This window comes from Catharus ustulatus, chromosome 5 (genome assembly GCF_009819885.2).
Source record: "Catharus ustulatus isolate bCatUst1 chromosome 5, bCatUst1.pri.v2, whole genome shotgun sequence".
NCBI lineage: Eukaryota > Metazoa > Chordata > Aves > Passeriformes > Turdidae > Catharus > Catharus ustulatus.
The window spans coordinates 68,701,898-68,729,822 of NC_046225.1; the positions used below are offsets into that span (position 1 = coordinate 68,701,898).

General features: G+C 41.2%; 2 protein-coding genes across 2 annotated transcripts in view; one reads left to right on the top strand and one right to left on the bottom strand.

The window, feature by feature from the left end:
* The window catches only part of NSD2 (nuclear receptor binding SET domain protein 2), a 99,164-nt gene extending 82,815 nt beyond the window's left edge, over nucleotides 1-16,349 (bottom strand). The window contains exons 1-3 of the mRNA XM_033059927.2: nucleotides 16,280-16,349; nucleotides 15,356-15,483; nucleotides 4,712-4,795 (exon numbers count right to left, since the gene is read on the bottom strand). The gene's annotated coding sequence lies outside the window, so the exon portion shown is untranslated. The remainder of the gene's footprint in view (nucleotides 1-4,711; nucleotides 4,796-15,355; nucleotides 15,484-16,279) is intronic.
* A 94-nt stretch (nucleotides 16,350-16,443) lies between these two features.
* LETM1 (leucine zipper and EF-hand containing transmembrane protein 1) overlaps nucleotides 16,444-27,925 on the top strand; it is a 28,397-nt gene continuing 16,915 nt past the window's right edge. Inside the window, exons 1-3 of the mRNA XM_033060656.2 lie at nucleotides 16,444-16,522; nucleotides 20,642-20,699; nucleotides 23,687-24,143. Of these exons, the coding sequence (XP_032916547.1) occupies nucleotides 16,444-16,522; nucleotides 20,642-20,699; nucleotides 23,687-24,143 (594 nt within the window). The remainder of the gene's footprint in view (nucleotides 16,523-20,641; nucleotides 20,700-23,686; nucleotides 24,144-27,925) is intronic.

A 27,925-nucleotide genomic window follows, 5' to 3' on the forward strand; every position in this document is an offset into this window, starting at 1 on the left:
TGGTTATTGAATGGAGCATGGCTGAGCTTGGCTGTAGGGGACAATAACATCACCTCTTAATTTAACACTAGCAGCTATTGGCAATCAATGGGAACCAGACATTTAATCAGCTTCATTTCCCTCTTTTTTTTGCTATCTTTTTTTTTCTTTTTTTGCAATGTGTTCAAGTTTAATAATTGCTAGTATTTACATTTTTTACAGCTCAGGTTAATAATGAATACAATAAGTTTACAATAAATTGTAATAATAAAACTATGATAGCCTCTCCATCAATAGAATAATTTTAATTGGACAGAAATATTATATTGAAAGGTGTGTTGTATTACAGATTGAAAAAATCCTTTTAAGAAGTCTTTCCATCTGTCTAGTGCAGGTCTAATTATAGGGCCCTTTCTAACTCTGCAACACGTAATTTTTAATAGATGTGTTTTATTTCATGAAAAGACTGCTGTTTTATTTATATTCCTTATAATGCAAGAAAATGTTTTTTTTTTATGCAGAAGCTACCAGTTTGGACTAGCTGAACAATCTTTTTGGGAAAGGTTTCCTTCTGTTTCAGCAGGCCTACTCAGACACCCAAGTGCTTCTGCAGATCAAATGACACCGAGTTCAGTGTCTGCCAGAGTTGAGATTTTGAGTCTGTATTCCTTGTTCATTCATTTGAAAGATATTTTGGAATATTTTTGCCTTCTGTCCTGAATGGACTCAACAAATGTTTTTTCATCTTAGTCAGATTGGACTGATCTGGTACTTAGGCATTTTGTTTTAAAATATTTTATATTAACAGTCACCAGTTTACAGGGAATCTGTTGAATTTACAATTGCACACACACTGTCTGCAAAAGTATTTCACCCCAGAGCTGCTGCAGGGGCCCAGGAGAACTCACTACTGAGGAAGAACTGTAGGGTATTACTGCTGATGCACACTGAGTGGAGAATGGCTTCCAAACTTTTCTAGTCACCAAAACTTTACAAGTGGAAGCCACTTGGGAGAAACATGAAGACAGGCCCTTTCTTCTTTTGTTCCACCTCCCTTCCAGTGGGCATCTCTCTTGTGAGCTGGATGCCCTGGCTCCCAGCCCTGCTGTGATTTGGGACTGGCAAACTGCTGTGCACCTGTTCCAGGGGGATTAGCCACTGGTGACAGCCCATACCCAGAATTTCCTCCACACATGGTATTACTCTTACAAGTGAGTCAGAACCATTTGACTTGGAGCTTTTTATAGTTGTTGTTGAGGGTAATGATAATAATCCTAATAAAGTCGTTCTTAACCTCTCATACTGAGGAGTTTGCCATTGGTTGAAAAAGATACCAAGCTGTCCCCCACTCCCATCCCTATCAGCTTTACCAGCAGTGACAAAACACTGTTAAGCTTTTACAATCATCTGTCTTTACAGTGGGAAGTGAGTGTTGTCTGGTGGATGAGATACCAGGCTGAGGCCAGAATTGACTCTGCTAATTAATTCACCATTGGGAAATCTAAGACTATATTACTTCCTCTGCTGTTTTGATTTTCCTAATGATAAATACATTCATTTGAGACTTCAATAAACAGCTCATGCTGAAAATCAAGTATGCCAGGACTGGTTTGCAGAACTGGGCTTTATGTTAAGTTTTCTAGTCCAAAGAATCAAGTATTATGTGTATTGTATTCCTACATGTTGATATGGTAATCCATTACAGAAATAATATTCATGGGGTTTTTTCTCTTTTGTCTGTAGCTTGCAAGTCTTTATGTCATTTTAATAGAACACAGTTTTTGATATAAATACTTTATTTTCTTACTTTGAAAATTGTCCATATATAGTCCAGGGAATAAATGTTCTAAATATGATTCCACTCAAGTCTATCTTTTTTATTTTTACCATTTTCTCTTTATCTCCTCCTTTCCCCACCCGCTTTTTTTTTTTTACTTTAGTCCCCCTCCCTTTCTACAAGTACATAAAAAGAATCAGGCACTTCCTGCTATCCCTAAGCACAAATTTAGTTCCTGGTATATCCACTCTAATGTATTCAGGAAGGAAGGAATAATCCTTCTGAGGCTGTAGTGCTTTTACAGTGGCTGCAGTAGCTGTAGCTCCATACTGGAGGAATTGTGTAATGTTTGATCTTTGGAAGTAATAAGGAACAGGCCCATTCATAGGTAAGAATAATATGGATTGTGCAGTACTGTGAAGCAGACAGATGTTCCTGCATAGAGGTGACTACTATCCGCTAGAATAAAACAATTCATACCAGCCACAAAATTCACTGAATAATTTTTTTTTCTAAAATAAACCTCTCTATTTCCTGGCTAGGATAAAGTAAGACTGATTAGGTACCACTTGTAAAAGGTGGTTTTATGAAAGAAGAGGATGTTAAGTGCTCTAGAGAAGGATTTGCAGGAGAAACAAGATAAGATAAAGATTTGTCTAAAATAGGACTGGGAAATGGCTAAGTGGGAACTGTGAGCTGAGTGTGTAGGAGGAAAGGAGGCAAGCATTTATTTCACAAATATTAAGAACAGAAGAAAGGCACAGGTGAAGGGCAAATTTCTTCTTGTTAGTCTGCTTTAAATTGACCTGTTGACTTCAGTTACTGCAGGGCATTAAGATTGTGTTCAATGGGCTTTTAATGTATATTTATCAACCAGCTTTTTGTGAATAATTTCTACCTGTTCTTTCTTCTAACTACCAAAAAAATCCAAGAAGTAACAACCAGCCTGATTCACCTTTCAATGTAAGAAGATTCTACTTGATTTAGATCCAGCTGCTTTGCTTTAAAGATATCAGCAGTTCATTTTAAGCAGCACACTGTAGGGCTGCTCTAGCTTTCACCTGTGAGCAGTCAGGTCCAATGTGCCCTCACACCCTTACAAGGCTTCTCCTGGCTCCCATGGCAGCAGAAGTGAGGCCAGAATAGCACAGAGTGCGTTACACTGTCAGTGTGGGAGGGAAACAGCTGCCTGGTAAAGCAGCCTTTTGTGGAGTATATCGAGTTCTGGCCCTGTTTTGCCATAAATTAGTTGGTTTAATAAACATTTCCTGCAGCCTTTAGTAAACAGACTGTTTCATACTTGAACTTACTAACATGCTCTTATCTTTGCTATAAAATGTATGTAATCATGAGAGATTTCCGAGTGACAGAGTGGATTCGTGAAAACATCCGCATAATGTTTTTCCACTTGCTTTCAGCTCCGTTCATGGATTTGCTGGCTGAGACAATGTTTGGAGTAAAGTCACGTGATCAATCTGCATTTTCTTGCAGTCTTCCTGAGCTTTTGCACCATTCTTTTTCATGCCAGGTATTCTGTTGATCTATAGATCCAGGCTCCTTCTTTTAAGGGTAATAAATCAAAATTATACAGTGTTTAGGATTTCAGTCGGAGAGATTATGTCAGAATTAGAACATTCCTGAGTGAAGGTCATATAAATCAATCCTTCAGTTATTCCATTTTCAGTTTCATTGTAATGAACAGTCCCCTGCTTCCAGTGAGAAAGCTTATGGTGCTAGAATACTGATAAGATGATACTGCATTGAGAGTACATTTTCGACTATTGGATGAAATCTGCAATGCGATATATGACATAAATGCAAGGGTCTGAGTTGAAAAGCCTTGAAATTGTCAAATTGTAGCATTCTAGGGATGAGGCTGGTTTGCAAAATCATTGAATCTTCTTTATAGCAGAACAAAATTTTAATGTGCAAAGTAATAAAAGAGGACTTGTAGTAGATATGTAAAAGAAAAACACTCTTTCGGCTATCATGTTAAACAGGTTAATAGTGTATTGTTGTGCATGCTTCACACAGGGGTGTGATTTTTACCTGGGTAGCAATGCACAACAACCAACATCACTTTTCCTACTTAAAATACTTGACAAGTGATGTTGCTTGTAACAACATAATGTAGCTAAGCAGCCATTTTAATTGCTTGCAAAATTGTAATTCTGAGAAGGAACTTGGCGTAGGGATCAGACTGAAGGGATTTGGTGTATGCTGCCAATTACTCAGGTTATTGTCTAAATTCCTTGATCAAACATACACCCTATATGTACTTCCTAATGTATATATTGAACCTGTGCTCACAGGACAGTATAAAGCAAATACTACTCTTTGAACACACTCCTACTCACTTTACCCTGGGGAAATTGCTAAAACATGCATATCTCTATTTATTTACTATACACAGCTCTACACTGACATGCCAGTGTTCCAGGGCCTGTATGTTCCAGTCTATTTGCTCTCTTCCCTTTGACTAGCTCTGCACTCCCACCAGCTTCCCCCTGGGTTAGACATATTTGGTTACCACTCAGCCCTGATTTGCATGTGGCTTCCCTCAGTTCCTGTGCACCCCTGCCCTGCGAAGAAGAGCAGCTGGAGGCCACAGGGAGGAGGAGGAGCTCTCCAGGGTTCTGCTCAACCTGAGGTGCAAGGATCTGGGCAGAAGTTCCTCAAATCTGGCCTTCAATCCAGCCAGCTTGTCAGCTTGTAGAAATCTCCAGTGGTATCACACTGATAAAGGGTCTGCATTGCACAGTTAAAAATGGAAAAGGGAATTCTGGTAACTCCTTATTTACCTGCCTGCATTGTAATAACGTTCTGAGTGTGGAGTTTGCAGTCCTCCTCCACTTGGTGTTTCAGAAGGGATGGTAGACCAGCGGAGGTGGGAATGATGGTTGTGGAGGAGGAGGTGACAGACTTCCAGGAGCAATGATGAAACTGTGAACTCACCAGAAGCGGGCCTGCAGCTGATGGATTCTGTTTCTGAGGATCCATTCAGGAGCAATCTCATCATGCTGGGAATTGCAGGTAGCCCTGAAGCAATGTGAAACATAGCTTTTAAACAAAAAATTTAATAGGAATTCTTAAGGAGGTGTCTTCAACGTTATCTTTCTGGTTTTACTGGAAATCTAACAGCATCACCTTTTTACTGGCAGCTTCAGCAGGGACATTTGAAAGAGTCAGCCTCTCCGTGCTACCTGATTGATTGATCTGGACTTCAGCTATACTGGGAAAATATTTGCACAGTTTTTACCTTGCATCATGCCTGCTGTTCCTGATTGTAGGAACTGAGGGATGACCAGCTTAGCACAAAGCACAAGGACCACAAAGGCCAGTGACAATAACCATGTGAAATACAGAGCGGCCAGAGGAATGGAGAAGAGATAAAGGTGCACAAAAAGAAGTGCACTGGGATATTATGCAGCTCTTCAGGAAACAATCACAGATTTTAAGCAGCTCATTAAGGAAGAACAATCCTCCATAATACCAGACTTGATCAAAACAAGCCTGACTGTGAGTGTGGCTATGTGAGCAAGGGTTGTGTGTGCCTCTGCAGTGCAGAGGCTTGAAGGCACGTTTGCCACCAGCACACACGAGCTGGGACACAGTGATGTACAAGTAACCTTGGTGACAGAGGCAGCACTGAAGCAGCGGATTCACAGCTCCCAGCTCTGTGCTCAGACCACCAGACTCCATTCTGTGTGTGTTTAGCAGCAGCAATGAAATCCAAGTCACTGCTGCAGGCAGCAATGCTCTGTGCTCACCCGATTTCTCATTCCTTAAGCACTCATTTCTGATTATGACCAGAGATTGGATAAAGGGGCTCACAGGCCTTTGCTTCAGCCCAGTGTAGTCATTCTAGTTTTCATGATGCCAAATGAAGCCCTCATCCAACCTAAAGAAAGAACAGGATGTGGCACTCTAAGTTTCTTTGTTTACAGTGTCTTAATAAATTCTAGAACAAATGTACTCAATTTAGATGCAAAAGAACATTCTCTTACTGTCAGCTCTACAAGCTGGTCTTGAAAGCTGATAGTCACTGAATTCTGTTTGTCCTGTTCATCAATGCAAGGAAAGATGTGGAGAAAAAAACCTGTAAATTTCTTCTGCAGTACCTCTTCCCTGCCTCCCCATCCTGTCTCAGCACCATCTGCAATTCTTACCTTCAGCAGGTTTATGAAATGTCTCAGGTGAATAAAATTATATTGTAACAGATATAGGAGCAGGATTGGAATTCATTTCATCTTTATTACAGTGAAATGAAATTAGTTATATTGACAACTCAGTTATGAAGGGAGCAAAAGCTACAATGTTTTTTTATACCTATGTTAGTAAAATAACCTGATAATCTTGATATGTTGTATAGAAAAATTATTTTTGTATGATACTGTTATTTACAAAATAATGTAAATATATGGATTGCCTAGTTGTTTCTAGGCACAGCATTTGCTCACAATAAATAATCTGTGATGTTACTTTGCTTCAGTAAAATTCAGTAAAATTCAGTAAAATTGAATAAACTTCATTTTATTCATCTGCTTTGTGATACCTAAGTTTGCCATAATAAAGACTCTTGGGGTTCTAATTAGTGACTTTTGTGGACCACCATTTACCACAGTGATTTGAGTAACAGTCAGTGCCTCCAGGAACCTGGAAAATACTTGGATTGGAGCACAATGGCTTTCATGTTGGTTTATTTAGATAATTCAAAGTTTTAAACAGAAAGGTAACATATAATGATTACAGTAATTTCATGACCATAAGGCGCACCGGACTATAAGGCGCACTTCCGGGTTCGGGGGAAATTTTAGTCAAAAGGGTGCGCCTTGTAGTCCTGAAATTACTGTAATATGATACTTACTGTCACTGGAATATATTATCAAAGCCTGTCCTAAAAATTTCTTTTAACTAGATCTGTCATTTTTCATTTGGACAATACTGACTTGTTCATCTTTTTATTTGAAATGTGCTTTACCACATACACACGCACATAGAAGAAACCCCAGAATAGCCAGAGAAAGGAGACACCTTTGAGAATCATCCCTATATATTTCCATTAATCTAAATGGAGTAACAGCCATAGTATCCAGCCTATATGCTCTGCAAGGAGAGAAATGCAGTTCCATACACAAAAGGCATGGTCTGGTTAAATCAATGTCTATAGCATCTTGTCTCCACATATTTCAGAGCACTATCCTTCTCAATTAACGTCAGCTCTGCTCTGGGAATACTCTTTGGTAGTTAACTGTTGCTGTTAGAGAGCTAACTTCAGATTGAACACAGCTGGCTTATGTATTTTGCTGTTAATAGTTTTGGTAATGGAACAACAAATGCAAGGGGAACAAACTACTAAGCAGAATGCAGATTTTCAACCCAAATAAATCAACTAAGGATAAGAAAATCCAAATATAAATTTCCTTTGACTGACTCCTGATTAAAAAAAAAAATTACAAATGTCAGGTAGGTCTTATGGTTTACTTTTTCCCAGATTTCTAAACCTTCAGCATATTGGGGGTTACACACATGCCACTGTGCAAAAACCACTAATCTCTAGAATATTTCATTTTAAATTCATTCTTTGGCGCTTTTTTACTTTCATTTCCATTTACATCAAAGTCAAACAGAAACCCCTCAAACAGCCCATCTCCTCACAGAGCACAAGAATGGAAAAGGAGCAGATATGAAGTGCAGGGAGGGTATGAAGAAAACATGTAATGCATGTGTGAGAAAGATCACAGATGAAAGAAGAAGAAAGCCAGCTGAAGAAAGGAGATGAAGGAAAGCACGTTCAAGGCAGATTTTTAACATATCTCAGTCTTGCTGTGGCTTTTATGGCTAATTAATTACCCACTAGAGGGAGATCTACTGTAACTTGTTGCCAGGTGGATTATGGCAGAAGTTGGACTTTGTAAAGTGCAAAGAGGAAACACTGTGGTAAGAAAGCAAGAGACGATGCAAGTTCCTTTCCTTGGCAGAGTTTCGTTCTGTGTAAGTTACCAAGCAGACTGAGATCTCTTCCCTTTCTGACCTGGCTTTCATTATATTTCTACACAAAAATTCCCCACCTTTATTAACCAGTTTGTTCTGTTGGTGAGAGGAACACATGGAGTTTAAAGGTGGCAGAAACAGTGTAGTGCTTGTCTAGGACTGACCAAACTGCCATGGGCCCCCAGCATGGGGTGAGCCATGCACAGCTCAGTCCAGTGCCAGGAGACCTCCTGATAGTGACCCTTTGGTTCACCTCAAACACCTCCTTGGTTCCAGGTTGGGATTTACATCTCACAGCTTTTGTTAGCTGCCCATGGGTAATCATTTATAGTCTCTTACTCTCCCCTCTATTTGTGCAGAACCGAGGAAGCTTTTAACATTCAAAGCAGGCGTAGGCATGTCCTTTCCTCAAGGGAAACTGAGAAAGGAAGTAGTAATGGATGCTTAGAATTGGAAACAGGTTATAGGAAAAGTAGCTCCTACACATTTGTGTCATTCCTGCTTCTGAAAATCAGTAGTTTAGGGATTTCCTAATTTCCAAAGAGGACATTGCAGCTAGACAAGCATGTGTCAGGGACTTCATTAAGCCTAGCTCCCTTAAGCGTGTCTATTTTCTTGCTGAGCATATTTATTTATATTTTGGGATTTTAGAACATCCTGTGGCAATGAGTTTAAATGAAAATGTATTTCCTTCTGTTCTTTTTTAAACTCTGCTCCCAGATAAACTGGTTTAATTAACATGGCATTATGAGCAGCAATAATAACCATTTTTTATTCACTTTCCTCCCACCTTCATTATTTTCCAGACCTCTGTATGTCCCCTTCCTGTTGCAGTAGAGAATTCTACCCCCACTCTGGCTCCACTTATACTAGGATTTTTGAATAATATGAAGTTTTTTCAGAGTCAAGCTATTAGCAGTGAAAATGGTCTTAACTCTAACCTTGCCCTTCTGCATAAGAACTGTTGGATACAGAAGAACATAACGCAAACTTGGAAAAGATGCATAATTATTTCCACACAGGAAGTTTGCAGTTGATAGTTTGGTGTCACAGATAGAAATGACTAGTTTAACATGCCATGAAGTAAGTCAGAGCCAAAACAATTATCTAATGCCTGTGAACCCTCAGGGTCAAATATACTCTCTGCTACCATGTGCAATGCCAGAAAAGTTTGCTGACAAACACCAGCCATCAAAAACACTTCTTCCTCACAAACTCCATGTCATAGTTTCTGAAGTGACCTGTGGTTACACCCTGCTTACCTTCAAATTCCCTCAAAAATACTACAGGGGGTTCTGGACACTACTGGTTCAATAACTTTGGTTTAATAATTGCTAAAAACATGGCATGACTTAATTTATCAGTGGCCTGATATGATCCTTAAACAAATCAGGTGAAGGTAAATGTAAAACAATGAATTTGCAAAAATCCAAATACAAGCAACACATTCGTGTTGCTTATCCAAAGCAATCCACAGAAAAGAAATGGGGAATACAGGACATTTGCAGATCTACCAGAGCAGCTGGCTGTGCTCTGTAAGAAAACCAGGCACAGGTGCTGGGATTGTGCCCAGGGCTCTGATTCCCAGCTGGCATGCTGAAAGAGGCTTCCCACTCAGGGAGAGTTAGATGTCTGTTCCTTGGGAGGAGAGGCCTCGCACAGGGGAGGAGGTTGTTCCCTTGGCACAACAGGGAAGCACTGCTGGCTGAGCCAGCTTTTTGTTGATATCTGGTGGGCCTATTTCCTTTTTCAGCTGTTGGGTTAGTGGTTAGAAAACAATTGATATGTGTCATACTGGAATGAGTGTGGGGCTTGCCACCCTGACTGATGAGCGGGCTGGATGGTTCACTTCTACCTGCTGCACAGATTAGTCCATGAGCTCCTCTTGCTCTATCCACCTGATGAACTGCTAGGTATTTGCAGAGCCCAGCTAAGCCTTCAGTTTGTACACAAAATTCCCTCTTGAAATTGCTTTCACAGGAGAGTGCCTGCTTTAGGGGACTTGACTTCCCCTGGATGCTGATCAAATCCAATGATAAAGCTCTTTTACATCAACTTTGTATTTTCTTACGTACATGACTTGCTAGCCACGCTTTTTACACACATGCAACTATGATTAAAGCATGTAATATTTTACTGAGAAAATACCTAACTGCTTGAAGGTAACAGGATGTTTGGGGGTGAATGCCTCCCAAGTCTGTCTCTAGGGGATACTATAATAGTAATAAAGTGAATAGAGGACTAAGACAGGCAGGAGAGAGGTTGCTGATTACATGGGAAAGCCCAGACAAAGCGTCTTCTGTTTCTGGTGCCTGAAATTCAGCCACACAAGAAAAAGGCAGGATACTGGCAAAGCACCACTGGGATGTATTTGCTGATGGCTCTTTGTTGTTTTTCTATAGCTTCACATCACATTTTAACAGGTATTTCCCCTCAAGATTCTCATCTACAAATCAAGTGCTGTCAACAGAGCTGCCACTTCACTTGCCTTGGAGGTTACCATTTTTTCTGTCTTACAAAAACAAAGATTTAAATGTTAATTTTTATCTCTGTCCAAGACTTTTATGATGCTATCTGGCAAGCAACAGGATTTGATTTTACAAATACATAACTGCACCAATCCTTTAACCACTCTGTGTGAATGTCTCTGATAGCAAAGGGACATGGCATGCATATGCATGTGTAGGATTGGGGCCCAACAGCTTAGGTCCTGCTGAGGTCAAGGCACAGACATCCAGACAAACGCTGATTTGGAAAATTTACAGTATAGAGGATGGTTGTAGAAAGGGAAAGTGCACTGACCATTCCAAAGGAACCAACTCCTTTTTAAAATCTCTTAATCTGCTTTTCATTATCTCTGTGGGGAGGCCTCTTGAGAAAAGCAGCTCTTTGACTTGAATAAAGGAGGGGCTGTGGGCTTGCATGCTGGAAAGGGGAGGTCATTGTACGGCAGCACGGAAGATGGGAGTGTTAGTCAGGTCAAGGAGAGCAGGATGGAAAAGTGTGAGATCTGTGTTACAGGCTTGGTCTGGATTATGAAAGGTAGAAGGTTTAAAGCTGAAAGGTAAATAAGAAAGAGTGAATTCAAAGGTTGGAAAGACATTCCTGTAGGGTTATTCAGGCTGACTGTAAGGAAAAAATATGAGCCAGGGCTGATAAGATCATCAGCAAAACCAGGAAGAAAGAGGGAATGACAGCAGAGGCCCAAGAGGGCTAAATTCTACTCAGGAATTTTAAGCATCAGGCTTCAGCAAATGAACATATCCATCTTCAGTATTTTTCACTTCTTCTTTTAACAGAAATGCTTAGCTCTGCTCACCTCCCGTGAGGCAGAGAAAGCACGAATATGTCCGGGGGACAATGGGACAATGTTGCATTTTGCCTGCACCAAGTCATATACAGCAGTGTGTATGTGCTGGCTCTAATCCGTTCCCCTCCAAACCAGTATTTACGGTGAGCAGCCTCAGCCTCACAAAATTGCAAAGGAAAGTTACACTGTTGCCATTAAAATGGCCCTTGGAAGTAACACATTTTTCTACTTTTTAGAATACAAAGGTAAAAATTCCCCTAAAATGGTGTGCTAACCTTCTGCTTTTTCTTTAATGGACACAAACTGAAAGGTGTACCTATTTTGCAGGGACCTCTGTCGCTCCAATACTCCTACAACACTGCCCGACTTCACCAGGAATTTTGTGATACACAAGAAGTGCAGAAAGAGGTCTACAAAATCTGGGATGGGGTAGAGGAGACCCTCCTCAATCACTTTCATTTCCTGTCCTGCTGCTTGATAAAAGCAGCGTGCATAAAAGCAACGGTGGCAGATTTAGGTCTTTTATTGACAGTAACACAACATTTGGTGTTTTGTTAAAGACCTAACTCTGAGAGGCAGATGACATAAGATTGTTGGCTTTCTGCATTTCTAATTACAGACAGGAACTTGCAAACCCTACAGCCTAAAAAATCCTAGAGGCAAAGATTAATTCCAAATGCACAGTTTTAAAGTCTGTCATTCATAAAATCAAACTGATTCATTTGGAGGCACAACAGGTTACTTAAATATAGCATTGATGATTTTGCAGCAAAATCTCAGTCTCTCATATCAGCTGGAGCTAACAGGTGTGTTTGTGACACTAGACTCCTCTTTTCCCTCCCTCTGTATTTCTCAAAGTCCAAATCAATTTGCTTTTTATAGCTATATTCACCCTTTTTTTGTTGTGCACATAGCCTGAACACTGCCCTCTCCTGATCCTGCCTTGGCCAGAACCTTCTTTCATGGCTTTCTCCCGTGCGTTTCTCCAGTGCCCCAATCTTATTTTGTGCGGTGGTTCCGCAGCTTCCCCGCCTGTTTGTTTCACATAAGCTCCATCTGCTGGGAAAAGGGAGAACCTTGGTGGTTTTCATTCTGAACTGCAAATGTTTTTCCCTCAATTTGGAAAGATTTTCAAAATTTCCTGTTCCTGCTCCCCCAGCTGTGCTCTTGCCCGCCTGCATGCCAAATTTAACTAATGACAACCTAATATGTTATTTGTATGGCATTTTGTGTTGCTAATTTGGGTCAAGCCTAAGAAATCTTTTAAAAATATCATTTTTGACTTGAATTTGAACAGGTAGTTAATTATCCTTGGATGAGGAATGACTGTTTGCAGCACGTTATTGCCATGAAGGCACTCTCTGCATGGCTTTTCAGGGCAGTGTTTGAAGAGGCACCCAGGGCAGCCCATTTCTGTGCTAATGTGTAGCCAGTGCCGCTTGTTTTTGGCACATTTACAGACAGGAGTGAACTTGTGACCTGGATGTACATACAGCAAATCTGTAATCCAGCCATCACTTGAACTTTTACCTTTGGGTGTAACATTGACAGAACAACAGGCTTCAGTATCCAATGAATCTCTCCTAAAAATCCCTGATAATGAATGGAAGTATTAAAAAACAAAAAAACAAAACAAAAAAACCCTAATAATCTGTTGCCTTTCTCCCTGGAGTAGAAACTTAATGCAACTTGCTACACAGCAATGTCTTCCCCCCCACCCCCTTCTTTACATTTACTCTGAACACTGGTGAATAAAGATGAGGTTAATCCCGTATTGTTAAACCTATTCAAGGAGACAACCTGGGGGTTGCCATGGAAACACATTGTACAGCCTGAAAGCATAACTCTACTTTTAAGGACTGTCTACAGACCTGTACTGATACATAGCTTCTTGAGTCACACTGTGTACACAAACACGATGTTGCAGCAGTGAAATGGCAAAGGTGCCTCCCAACTCACCAGATGCTAATCATGCCCCCACCGCCTCCCTCTTACCGCCCAGAGCATCAAACGCTGCCCCTCCTCCCCACCACGCCCTGAATCCTGAATCCCATCTCCCCGGCCCTTCCTGCCTTTGCTGCCAGCTCCGTTTCTCATCAGGATGTTCTGGAGAACCGAGGCTGTGCCCGTGTCTCTGGCAGGAGTGTCACAGATCTGATACTGTCACACAGCCACTGTCACAACCCACAGGGCACCTCAAGCTGGGAGTGGGGGGAGCTGCTATCAATCCTCAAAAACATCAACAGGATCTAGGAGTGCTTCCTGGGCCATGTCTTCAGGGAAGGGGTGACAAACTTACAGCTCTCCTCCCTGTTTATATAAACACTTGCCCCCAATTTCTAGACAGATTTCTAAACTTCCTCAATAAGAATTACAGATTCATCTGCTCCTTTGTCATGGCTGTGCAAGTAATGCACAGCCCTAGGCTTGTTCTGTGCTTTTACAGGTTTTATGCACCATATCTCTTTCAGACAAGTTGCCTTTGTGATATGACTGGGGTCTGCTCATACAGCAATAAAATACATATTTCAGTATTCACACAGCCTATAACAACCATCAAAATTTCCTTTTATTTGGAGGCTGTTTTGCATTGGTTTAGACAACTCCTACCTTGCTTTTGCTTCTAGTTAATATCCAGGGGAAAAAAATATACTTAACAAGAAATAGTAATCTTAGTTTTGTTCAAATATTACATTTTAATGATTCTCAGATCCTTATTACATCCACCTAGAAAGAAGGCTTTATACTTCTTCCTTTTCCTCTCTCTCATCCTATCCCTGTTGGAAAACAGATTTTTCAGCAAGATGGCTGACAACTTTTCCAGACGACATGGTTGCTTTAAGAACCAGGTCTAAAATGGCTGTGTAGCAGTTGATTATTTTTTATTTTTTAAATCCCCAAACCCTAGTACCTATGTGGTATCATGCTTTATTCTGGGAATAAGTGTTTTCTCTGTGAGCTCATGGGCTGTTGCTCTGCCTAGAGTAGAAGATGTTTTTCTTTAAACAAAAACTGACTCCTATGGAAGGCCCATGTGTCACCTACAAGCACTCAGCCTTTTCATGTAGGAGCAATTTGTACAAATAATTAAAAATTTTTAATTCTTAGTCTTTTCTTAATCATTACTTCACAATGCTTGGTAAATTAACACAATCAATTAGTATTTTAAAACTGTATATATCTGGGAAATTTTCACAGAGTGTATTATCAATCCTTTTCATATATAGTAGCAAGCCCTGTAACTTCCAGGTATAAACAAATCTGGAACAAAAGACTGTACAAAAACATAACGAATTCAGCTCTGAAAAGGCCCATGCATCTACATTGTCTGCCACCCTGAATACTAATGAATTTAATGAAACTATTGAAAGGCTGGTTACTTGTCTGCATAAATGTATTGAGACCTCTGTAATCATCTGTTTGCTGTCTGAAATCTCTTGTCAATAGTTTAATGACTTCAGAGCATATTATTCTTCTTGTATAGGCTTCATATAATGTTTCTACATAATTAAGCAGCTTTGTTAGAGGAACTGCCATTAGTTGCCCCATTTCATTTGGTTTTGTTATCAGCCAACCAGAAAGAAAAAATGAATAACAAGAGAAAGATACAAACGCAGTCTGGTGAGAGATGTGTAGATTGGGAAGATGTTTGTTTGGCTTTTTTCAAGACTGCCATTAGCATAAAGCACTACTGTCAAGTTGTACATTTTAAATAATTTTAACCCTTTAAATGCAGTACATACTTAAATACTTGCAAAGCAAACACAGCTGGCTAAAAATCTTGCAGTGCATTTGGGAGGTCAACATTTTAAAAGTAGCTCTAATAAGTACATAAATAGTAATAGCCATTAACTTGTTAATTATCACTAAATGTAAACAACACTAGCATTTCTATAGCCATAGTGAGAAAAGTGTTATATTATATATAACAGATATAATATTCAGACAATTGCATATTCCATTTTCACTAACACTTTTGAATTAAAAATATAAAAATATATAAATTTCATCTATATTTTTTTGTATTTGAGAGAAACCCCTAGCACTTTCTTTAAATACATAAAAGAACTCTATAAAATCACCAACTAATTTCCTGCATTTGCCTAGCCCTAACCATGAGCAGATAAACTGCAAGCTCACTTGCTTTTCATTGCTACGGGACGCTATTTTCAGTCACGTTTTGGGTCAAACCTGAACGCTTCTGCTACCCCTCACGTATAAGGTTAAGTGATGTGTATTTTCTTCAGGGTTGAGGCAGGTGCAGGGGTGACAAAGCGCGTGGTGTTGTGAGTTACCTGTGAGGCAGCAGAGGGATCCCACAGCTCCCTGGTCCCCCTGGAGCCCTGTCCTTGGGGCAGCCATCTTGTTGGCAGGGCTGGCAGCCATCTTGTCACAGTCCCAGCAGCTTTCCCCCCATTTTCTTCTGGAACAAGGAAGGCATTAACACCCAAACCTCATGTACGCAGATTGTAAAATGTCTCTGTTCTCGGATTAAATGATAACTTCTGCAGTTTGATTATTGTTATTCACTGCATTTACCAATACAGTTAAAAATAAAGAAAAAGAAAGTACTACATAATGCTGCATTAACTGAGTACTGAAATATTTGATAAGAGATCTTACTGCTGGTCAGGACTCTACCAGTATCTGAAGAATAACAGGCTACCTGTAGTCCAGTTATTAACTAGTGTGGCACATCTGTCAACTGAGTGATTTATGTGCTATTTCCTATCAAAACCATCACAGCTCCACCAGAAAGCCACGTTTTCTGTCACATCCACAAGCAATACACGTGTGTGCAGGGGAACGGCTGCTGCCGGCCTTGGGCCTCGGGAACACGGCCGCACACAGCGCAGATCGCGGGGTCACCGGGGCTGGAAGGGGCCTCTGGGCATCCATCGCCCCAGCCAAGCTCTGCCGAAGGAAAGCACCGCGCGGTGCAGAGCGCTGTACTTTGCGCTGGGGTTATGTGTGGCCAGGGCGCCCTGGGCGGCTCCGTGACACAGCGGGCACGGCCTGTGGCCTTCCCGGCGCGGCGGGGACCGCGGGCTGCGAGCGAGCCACGGTCGGGGAGAGAAGCTCCGACACCAGCACGACCCCCATTGCTCACCGCGCGACCCGCCGCACCCCTCGGGCGGCTGTGGGGAAGAGCCAGAGCCAGAGCCGCAGCCGCGCCCGCCCCTCGGTGACGCCATCCCCGCCGCCACCGCCGTTCTCACCGTGCGCTCCCGGACTACGGCTCCCGGCGTGCCCGGCGCAGCGGGGCGGTGCCGGCTGAACGCGGCTGCTGGGCGCTGCTGGGCGTGCGGGGATCGCCGCGGCCCGGGCGGTGGGACAGGAGCGGGGCCGGAGCCGCCCGCCCGCCTGCCCGCCGAGCGCCGCCATGGCGTCCATGCTGCTGCAGAGCTGCGGGCGGCGCGCCTGCCGCCTGCCCCGAGCGCTGCGCCGCCCGCCACAGCCCGGTGAGGCTCCCCGCGGGCCGCCCGCCGGCTCCGGCCCGCCGGGCCTGGCCGGGAGGGCACAGGGAGGGGGAGCGGCCGGAGGCGGCTGGGGGCTCCGGGCGTGGGCGGAGAGGCCGCTGCGGGAGGGAAGGGCCGCGGCCGAGTCCCCGGCGCTCTGTCCGCCGGGGCTGGCGCTGCTGCCAGCCCGGCCCACGCTCCTGCGGCCTCCTCGCATGTGCTTCCGCAGCAGCGTGAATGGAGGGGATGGTTTACCCTGAGGGCAGTGGGACACGCGTGTCTCCTGAATGCCGGCTGGTCGGGGAAGGGAAAAACACGTGCTTTTTGTTAACGTGCGGGAACGCGTTACTACGGCTCGGTTCTGCCTGCCTTGCTCTCAGCGTGGCTTGGGCGTCAAGTGGGGCTGTCACTAGGCATGTGCTGCTTCTCTTTAAGAAAGCACAAGGGAGGGTTTTCTTAGTTTGTGGTAGGGATAAAACATGAATTTGCCTTTTCCCAAGTGGCTTTGAAAGCTTAGGAAAAGAATCGTGTGGTACTGATTAATAATGATGATAATTTGGCCGTTTAAATATCTCTGGTTGGTGAAACTCAGTGGCGTGAAACAGCTGATAACTTGTGACGTACGCGAGGCCTATGGCTACTCTACCTCCTGAGCTGGAATGGCAGGAGATGGGTGAGGAATTGCCTGTCCCTGATACAGAGCCCTGAGCTGGAATGGCAGGGGGTGAGGGAGGAATTGCCTGTCCCTTATCCAGAGCCCTGAGCTGGAATGGCAGGGGGTGAGTAAGGAATTGCCTGTCCCTGACACAGAGCCCTGAGCTGGAATGACAGGGGGTGAGCGAGGAATTGCCTGTCCCTGACACAGAGCCCTGAGCTGGAATGGCAGGGGGTGAGTAAGGAATTGCCTGTCCCTTATCCAGAGCCCTGAGCTGGAATGGCAGGGGGTGAGTAAGGAATTGCCTGTCCCTGACACAGAGCCCTGATGTGTCATGGGAGTGCTGTCACTGAGAACAGGGCAGCTGCACGCTCACATCCAGGCAGACCTGATGAGCTGTAGGGATGCTTGTTCATTGCAAAGAACAGCTGTCCTCTTGGTTACCAATAGTCACTCAAGTGTGGAATCTTTCTCTAACTGATTTTGTGAGCTGCTGTTGTAAAGTCATTTATTTAGGTTAAGCTTGGATGCTGTCCTAAACAAAAACCTGGGGTATGCTAACCATCCAGATTATTTAAAATGGGGAAAAAGCATATCCATGTACCTTCAAATTAGATGGGAACTTTGATTATTCTTGTGGCGTAAGAAGTAGTGCTAATGATTACTGCAATTTTGGTTGTTGTAAGTCTTAGACAACCTAAGCTGAAATGCTGTGATAGAATCAAATAATTAGTGTGCTGTGGTTATGATACAACCAATACTTTTATTTGGGATGTTAATCTATTATTAACACATTATTGTATGGTGTATGTCTTTTTTCTGTAGTGTTTTGCTTTACTTAGCTCATCTTCTTTGCTTTACTTGTAAGTAGTCTAAGATTAAGTTAAAGCTAAGTGCTTCTAAGAATCCTAAATGTTATTCCTGTGAAGATCAGACTGTTAAGTACTGCAAGCTTACACTTCTCTAGGGACTTACTTCATGATAGCATTTTATTTTTAAAAATTCTAAACATAGTAACAGTATGGCTGTTCTACTTAACTTTGGGTTTGGTGCTTCATTGAATTCAAGTATGAAGTTTCCCGTGACTACTTTTCCATGAGGAACATGTTAACATGCAGCTTCTGTGGCCCTGCTGCCATTCTTTCTTACTGAGTCAATGCAGGTTTCCTAAATGAACAGTGTTGAGTATGGTTAAGCAACATTCACCTTGTTCAGATGCTTTTGGATGTTGCTATTATCCTAGAAGCAAGGATTATGGACTTTGCCCCTTTCTGAAGGAAGTGTATCTTTTATTTCAGAGCTGGTTTACTCCTAGGTATTTGGTTATAAGGGACACTGCAAAAGTTTATAGAGCTCTTGTCAGAACTGGCAAAGTTGGAATTAACATTTTCTGTGGGCCTGTTCACACTCTGAACGTGTTGTACAACAAAGAAGCTTAGTCAGCATGGTTTTTTATGGTAACCTTGGAATTTTGTTCTTTGACCCATTCCTTAAGATTTAATAAGCCTGGTTCAAAAGAAGGTAAGTGAGGTGAACTATGGAGTGAAAACTATGGAGTTTTATCTAAGAAACTCCAAGCCAGTTTTGAGCTCTAGATCATCCCTTTTAGTTCTAGGGGCACCTATCCATGGCAGGCAGTGGCCTCTCCTAGCAGGACTCTTGCTTTAGGCACATAAGGCTTTGTGAGCTTCCTGGCACTCTAGTGAGACAGATTACTGCACTGTGACTTATCCCTCCAGACACTGAGTACTTCTGTACTTTGCTCAGCTGCTCCTTGAGGTCAGAGATGTCCTTCTGGGTTGGCCTCTTGGCTTAAGTAATTTAGCTGCTGTTCTTTCTGTAAATCACAATGTCTTCCCATGTTCTCAGGGCTTGCTTTTTGAGCCAGAGACAGCTTTTCCCTGGCTCTGTTTACAGTGGCAGTGAGTGTTAGAGTTTGATACAACTTGACATGGGTAAATCCTTTGACTTGGTAATGCCACAGCTTTTGCTGTAATTACTTCAGAACCCACTTGACATGGGGACAGCCCTTGATTATCAAGATTTTCCTCAGATGAGTTAACTTATCTTCTACTCCTTTCTATTGTCCCACCTGGTTTTGGCAGCATCTCTTTTCCCCTAATAATTAGGGTCTTTTGTTGGGGAAGGCTTTTGGTTACCAGCATTTGGTGCTGTGTTTTCTCAGGTACAGGTGTCTACTTTAGGTTCTGTCACAGGCCGTATCTTGTCTTTGATGGTGGGAAAGGGTACCATGGACCTTTTGTATCAAATGACCTTTTGTATCCTTCTGTCTCTCAGGATTGACCAGAAATGGTAGGTTCCAGATAGGAGAAACAAACCACAGTATGCCTGCTCTCTCCAACCTTCCAATTTTATTTTGGTTACAGTGAATCCTGAAAAGATTGACTAAAAACAGTCAACATGTTTGAAATCTTGCTTGTGGGATTTTTTATGATCTGTCCAGAAGTCTTTTTGTTCTTGGTAGTAGCTATTGAGTTACAGTAATTATTGAGTTATTGTAGCAAGGTGTTGATACATTTGGTTTTTTTGAAGTTGCTTTAGGTACATGAATTCCTTTCCATAGGGCTCAGGGATTACTTTCAGTCATTGTAGGTTGTGTGCAGCCACTAGGTAGCATTTTATGTTGTTTATGCTTCTTCCATAATCAGAAGACTTAAACACGGTCATTTATTGAAGCACATGACTTAGATGATTTGTGATTTGATGATATTCTCAATTTATTTCCAGAATGGATGCTGTTTGTGTGTGTACCTGGATAGAGGGTGCTCGTTCATAGGTGTCAGCCCTTCTTTTGGATTTTATTAGCTACTATTAGGGATGATTCTGAGGTAGTGTTTCAAATAAAAATTCGTGTTGAGGGATACAATGTTTTCTGAAAAGCTGACTTTTCCTACGCTTTGGGTCAGGCTCTCACCCCTCCCTTCAAGACAATTTGTATCCTTTGCAGAGAGATCATGGGGCAGAGCTATTTTTACCGGGTGCTAATCAAAATGGACAACAATGTATTGAAATGGTGTGGTTCCACCTCTCCAGTGAAGTGTCTTTAGGTTCCTGCTAGTGTTTTATTTGTTTGCTTAAAATAAAACAAAAAGCCATTTAAATCCCAAACACTTGGCAGGGACTCCTTTTGGATACTATGATACTGATACTAAGTTGTCATAGAGCTGTTAAAAAATTACATTTGCTTTCAGTGAAGTTCTCTGCAATGTAGTTTCTTGCCTGAGGAAGTTGGAAACCTGTCTTCAGGCAATCGAAAAAGAGCAAACCCAACTCACACAACCACAGAGTTCGACCCTATATGTTAGGCAACATCTTTTTGTGCTTTCCGTAGTACCATTTCTATGTAAACATTAATCTTCTCACTCATATATTTGTGTGCAGTTTACTACATAGATAAATGTCCTCCTGAATTTCAGAATGGGTGCTAATTACTGGTATTTTTCTAGGTAACCTAGGGGATCGGGCATGTCTTAGCTGTACATCCCTGAGGCTGGCAAACAAAATGTGAGTAAATATGAACATTTTTCTGTACTATCAGTTTGTATGTCTTAAAGTGCTAAAATGTTAGCTTCAGCTTGTGTTAATGACAGATTAAGGAAGGAAGTCTGATGTTACTCGCTTCACCTGGTTGGTTGTGTATGGGAGAAAGAAAGTGAAATCTTCCCTTTTTTGCCTACTTCCTCCCTTTTTGTTTCACTTCTGATGTGAAAGCAGTTGAATATTTATGTTGGGTGTTTCCAGGTGTCGTAATGGGGTCTGATAAGCTTCTTGCATGCTTTGTCCATGGAGTTCCATGAGTAAACATTCAGCTAGTTGAAAATTTACAGATAAGAGTGTAGAGCATCTGAGAGGGAACCCTGCTAAACCAAAGAAAGGAGTTTATTGTATGTTGCAGCCTTGGGTGATGGTGTCCTCTTCTGACAACAAGTCCAACTATTATGTGCCCTTATAGAACTGAAGGAGTTGAATGTTGACAGAATCCATTCTCTGTTCCTGACTTGGCTCATAAGAATTTCCTAACGCCTTTCCTTGGAATGTTTAAATATGGGTTCTGTAGTTCATTTATAAACTAACTGCTCAGGATACAGGGGCTATTCTTGGATTTCCTGAGTTTTCATTTTAACATAAGAATGTGTCTCTAGACACAACCCTCTAATACAAAGCAAATCAATTCTTATTTAGACATGTTAGTTCCATATCACTTAATTAATTAATTTTTTAAAATACATAAAACATTTTCAAATGCCTATTTTTAGTATGTTAGTATATAAAACCTCTCTTGGGAAGCTGGAAAATTATGGTTTTAAACCTGTTAGGCTGGAACACCTCTCCTATGAAGACAGACTGAGAAAGTTGGGGTTCTTCACTGTGTAGACGAGAAGGCTCCACAGAAGCCTTACAGCACCTTCCTGTACCTAAAGGGGTTACAAGGGAGCTGGGAGGGACTTTTGTCAATGGAATGGAGTGACAAGGCAAGGGGCAATAGCTTTAAAATGAAAGAAAGTAGGTTTAAATTAGATATAAGGAAGAAATTCTTTGCTCTGTGCTGGTGAGGCTCTGGCACAGGTTGCCCAGAGAATTTGTGGATGCTCCATCCCTGTAAGTGTTCAAGACCAAGCTGGATGGGGCTCTGAATAACTTGGGATAGTGGAAGGTATCTCTGCCTGTGGCAGGGGAGTTGGAACTGTGTGGTCTTCAGGTCCCTTCCAACCCAAGCCATTCTATGATTCTGTGATGAAATGAGCAGCAGAATACTGGCACAGAAAATATTATTCTATAGAAAACGTTTGGGGTGGGTTTTTTTTGTTTGTTGTTTGGGTTTTTTGTTTTGGCTTTTTTTTTCACCCCTAACCAAAGCTGCTATTAATGTAATATTGCTACTTAAAATAAAACAAACTGATGCCTGTACCCCATGTGACCCAGATCTGAATGGAGGGGACTCTGGTGATAAGTACTGAGGACAGGTGGGATAGAAATTGTGTCTGGCATCCTTCTTGTGAAAGTGTGTTCAGAGAGGCACATTTGAAGAATTCTTATTCCCTGCAGACTCAGAACCAGTTCTGCTGCCAGAGCTTTCTTCCTCTCTGCATGCAGAAGAGTGTCAATGAATGTAGGTGGAACTTGGCTTGTAGGCCTGGAGCTCTGCTTTTGGGAAATGCCTTAGAGTCAGGGTGGATTGATTTATGCAAGTTTTTTAATCTGGTTTTAAATATGTAGTTTATTTTCTTAAAGTAATTAAACTGTAATTATTATAAGTTCATATCTGTGCAAACGTGTAGTTTTCTAGCTAACCAAGAAACTGTGTTGTGTAATTGTATTTGTTCCAGCAATTACTGAATGGTCAGATGCTAAAAATTCAGTTTAAACTAGAAAATAGTGTGTCTTTAGTCTTTTTTTTTTTGTGTGCATAGCATTGGGTAGACAGGACCATTAAAGTAAATTAAAACTCATTTGAGCATGTAATAATTAAATTTTAAAAGTGTTTCTGTGTGAAAATTGAGTGAGTGAGGCTAGCACTTTTAAAGTGTATGATAAACCTTTTTTTCCTTAAAATGTTACTAAGACATTAAAGTCGCTTGCACCTATTTTTTGTTCATTGAGTGAAGACAAAAACACATTCTAATTTTGTTTTGGTAGTAGAAGGGCTCCATGAAGAAAACCCCAGTCATTTCTGCCCTGTTGATGTCTCAGTGCTGCTATTTCAGTTTGAGGGATGCTAATGGAACTCATTTCTGTGAAATATTTTATCTACTGTTTTATTTTTGTCCTGTCTTTTATTTAAAGTGTGGACAATCCTACTTGCATATAGCAAGTGGTTTTTCTTGTGTATGAGTGTTAGTGGTGTTTGAGCAGTGCTTCCCTGCTAACTTTAGTCTACATTTAATTAAAGAACAAAGTTCTGAACAAAGTGGGAGAGTGTTGGTTCTCTCTGTCCCAGCTCAGTACCGTGATGGAAGTTTTTACAAAAAATTTTGCTGAATAAGGAAAACTGGATGCATGGAGATAGTAAGAGAGGATCTCTAGTGAAATTGGATTCCTCTGGTACTAATTCTCTGACTCAGCACCTATCCCAAGTGTACAACTTCTATTTTTTTGTCTCAAGTGTTTTGCACATACAGGAGAAGTAATAGAAGAGACTTTGTGTTGCTTCTGAATTTGCATATTAGTTTTCAAATGTAGCTTTCTAAATGGAAAGCACATGTGGTGGCTGCTCTTTATTTATTTGGAGTAACATAAACTATGTTTTCAAAGTTGTACAATGCAAAATTCCCTGCAAGTTAATTTATTTTTTTTTTTGTCATGAAGTAAAGCCAGGTGTTCTTTTCGTGTGTAGACATTGGTTTTAAGAGTAAAATTTTTTTCCCTTGAATATGCAGTAGATATTTCTCAAATTTCACATTTGATAAATGCATAAATATATATATCTGTGCAAATATATATAAATAGCTGATGATCTGTTGCTAATTCTTGGATGCTTTTTTCTTTTGAAGGACTGTACACTTTAAATATTGCACTAGTGTCCCTCCTGTTTACGCCTACTCCAAAAAAACTCACTATTGTTGTTGGACTAAAGGATCAGAGCAAATACACTTCACTCTTAGGAGCTCTTCTGGCTCATGGACGCCACTGGCAACCGTGGGGGTTTCAGGTCCCCAGTACCTTCCAGTTAGGTGGTGGCATTCTTCACGTCCCCTTCAGGATGACTCCATAGTTGAAAAGTCACTCAAGTCCTTAAAGGACAAAAACAAGAAGCTGGAAGAAGGAGGTCCTGTATACAGTCCAACAGAAGTGGAAGTTGTAAAAAAATCTCTTGGGCAGAGGATTGTGGATGAACTGAAGCACTATTACCACGGGTTTCGATTGCTGTGGATTGACACAAAAATAGCGGCGAGGATGCTCTGGAGGATCCTGCACGGAAACACTTTGTCTCGTCGGGAACGGAGACAGGTACTGGGCAAAGACCAATTTCCTTTGTGTGTCTCAGTGATTGCTCTGTTTTGTCAGAACTGAGTTAGTTCTTGCTGTTGTCTTCTGTTCCTAGACTTAAAATTCCTCGGTGTGTTTTCTTCCTCCTCGCTATGTGGACATTAAAATTTTTGGGTATTGCCCCAAAACGTTTTTCCTGTGTTCCCAATTATTGAAGATAAATCTGTTATTTTCTTGTTGGAACAGCAGAGGATTCTTTGATTTTTGTCACGTGGGCAACAATTGTGGTTTGTTTTCAAATTCCCAACCTTGTGCCATATACAGTTATTTTCTCTGCTTTTTCACTCAACTGGAAAAATAGTGGGAAAATACTGCTAGTAAAGGTTGTATCTGCACCAGTTCTGTCATGTTTGTTGCTTCATGGGGTTTTTTTGAACAGGTTAAAAGCTGCTGAAATGCATGGTTGATAATGTACTATCTGAAATAGTTTTAGCCCAGATATATTTTCTTTATTTATGGCATGTTGCTTACATTTATGAAACTGTAAAAAAAATGCAACTGATCATTTTAAAGAAAAGGGAAATGAAATTTGGAGTGCAAAATGTGAGTGCTTTCAAATTTGGATAATATATAATTTCAGGTTTTGGATTAAAGAGGTGTATTTAAATAGAATGGAATGTTATATGGATATTTAGAAACATTGGATGTGAGTTTGTATATGAAAAGATTGCCAAGTATTAAACTGGTGGTATAGTTAATTTTTTTTGTTTGTAAAAAATGCATTGGTATTCAACTTCAATTCATTGGCAAAATATCAAGCATGCTGATTTGACAGTTCTCTTTTTACTGTTTTTAAGTACAGGCTGTTTAGGCAGTTTATAGAGATTAAAACTTCAAGTCTGTCTTCTTGCATTTATAAAAAAGGCATTTCAGCTGTTGCTGGAAAGATGCTCTGGAAGAAAAGCTGGAGAGCAGAAGGTGTGTGTGCTCTGGGGCAGGAGCTCACAGTGGACAGTGTGGCTCTCTGCAGTTTGCACACATGTGCTGGGTTCACATCTCTGCCCTCAAAACTTCCAGTAAATGATCAAAAATATCAGTATCTACTCATTGTTTTTATCGTTTCCTGCTAAAAGCTGGTTGCATTTGAGCAATTCAATGCGTAATGAAACCCCGTCACATCTTCAATGCAGTATGAAAAAGTTCTTCCTCAATTCACGAGGTTAGACAAGTAGCAGAAGTTGTTACAGGCACGTGCAGCAGTTTCTATCTGTGGGTGGGTGTGGTTTCCTTCCACTGCTCTGCTTGATGGTCTCGGCATCTTCGTGCCCCTCTAGTTTTGCCATCTTCCTTGGCTGGTGCAGGGAATGCTTGGCAGCTGATCCAGCCGAGACGGTGCCCAGCAATAAATAAAACTGTCTGTGCTGACGTGAGAGGGGATTATGTAGTACCAGAAAGAGTAACTGAGGACAGGGGAAGGTGAGGAGTGCAGGACTTTTTGAAGTAGCAGTTCTAGTTTGTGCTGGCTTATTGAGAGCTTTGGGGAACTTGGAAAGCCAAGCGAGACAAATTAATTCATGGTTTAAAACAGAATCGGAAATTCTCCAGGGGGAAGATTGGAACCATTGATTTTCCTGCCTCTTTCATGTTTGCTGAGCCTTGCTTCTGAGAAATTTTATAAACAACAGCAATACTCCATCAATAGATGGATTTATTCATTTGATTACCTTTTGATTTTATTATCTAGTGATGATAGAGTTACCTTTCTCAAGTTTTAGTAATGATCTGGCATTTGGCCTTCCTGGATTTGTTTTTTTGTGTAAATGTTCACTTTTGGTATTTATTCTCTTTTTAAATGAAATGGACATTTATTTGTTTACTGATATAAATGAGTGGTTACATTGGTGTAGCCTGTCTCTTATTTAATGATGTGTGCATGCAAATCCAGTGTAGGAGATGTAGAGAAAATAAGTTTTAATCACTACAGTAATGTCAGTTTCTCAATCTAGGTTTTTTTGTTTTCTGTATTTGGAGGAAGAGGATGTCCTGTCTCTGGAGTTTGAGGGCATGGTAGGCTCAGAAACTGGGGTCACTTTAAAGCAAACCAGCCTGCAGCTGAACAAAACCCTTTTGGGTTTTATTTCAAGTTTGTTTCAACACAGCTCATTTTTTTATCAGTTCTACCTTAAATTATGGTATACTGACTGATTTAAAGAAGTCTTAACATTTTGGTGCTGGATTATCTCAAAAAACATAAAATACAAATTGAACTATACACTGCTTTAAAAGGATTAAGCTGCACATGCTGACAGTCCTAGAGAAATCTTATCTTCACACAGACTGACAAATGAGTTATTTCTGCCTGCCCTTTCCTTCCTCTTTGGAGGCAATAATGGAAAGATATCCAAGTAATCTAACCACATGAACAAGCAATTGCAGCATGGCTAATGCAAAGGGACCTCTTGCTTTTGTAAACTAAAAGTAAATCCCAAAATTCTGCTTGAACAATTGGATTCAGCAGGGTCACATATCTACCCAAAGGAAAGAAGGCAGGAAAAAGTAAAAACGTGGTACTGACTTTTAAAAAACTAACTGCTCTAGTGCTGGCTCCTGCAGCAGGGTGGTTCAGGAGGTGGCAAACACAACACATGGAGTTTGTGGCAAATCTGCCAGCTTTACAAACTTCCCTGCAGAGGAGGGGAGAGTGGAATACACGAGCTGGAGCAGCAGATACAGAGTCACAAGGTTCTCATGCTGTGCTGCCAAATACTGTGTGTGTAATCGTACACCATTGTATTAGGTTCCTGCATAAAGCTGTTTTCCTTGAGTTAGCCGAGGGTGCAGTTCCATGATTTGTGAAAGCTGATCCAGGACAGTGCTGCTGTGAAAAGCTCGGTGCTTAAATCAAGTTTTCCCGCCCCACCCCCGCTTGGTTTGTACTGATCCTTTTTCCCTTCCTTGTCTGTGTATGTATTTATGGGTGAGTTTTAGCTGGATCAGTGGTGTGACTGCCAGTGCACCTTCATGGCTCTTTATACCTTGTCTCAGGTCAGCATTAGGTTGGCTTAATCCAGTGGTAAAACTGCTTCCTTGGATGTGGATTTTGTAGAAATACTTGCGCGCACTGTCTGAGAATAGAGACTGAGCAAAATAGAAACTCTACTCTATATAAATTTTTGAGTCTTTTTTTTTTTTAAGTTTTTTTAGGGCAAATGCGCTTTTCTTCCGAGTTTTAAAATTTTCTTCCAAACTTTCTTATTTTTGGGTTTTTTTTAACTCCATGGTAGTCATTTGCCTTCTATTGTTGGAATGAATGGAAAAATCCTTGAGCCTGTAAACAATGGACCAAAGCATCCCTTCTGGGAAACCAAATTTTTTTATATACAAAGAAAAAATGCCAAACTCTGAATCTGTAGAGCATGTGCATTCCACATACAGTAGTGCTTAAGATTGGTTGTATGGTAAAAAAATTCTGAATGAAGTTTTACAGGTTTTGTATTCTAGCAAATCAGTCCTGAAGACGTGGGATCTGTGCTGGTTGTTGCTGCTGTTCCCCTTCATTGCTGTGAACTGTGGGGAGGGGTAGGGTGGGGAGTGTGGGTTTGCTTTTGTAACAGCGTTTATGTTGCCAATTTTTGCCACTCAAAGCTGTTTTTATCAAATCTTGATGTGGAATGACAGTGCTGTGGCAGTAGAGTGCCAGAGTGTACGTCTGATTTAGGAACTGCTGGGATTCCCAACAACCAGTTTTTTTCCTTTGGTAAATGAGGTAGAGTCAACAAGATCTTCACTCCCCAATATAAACA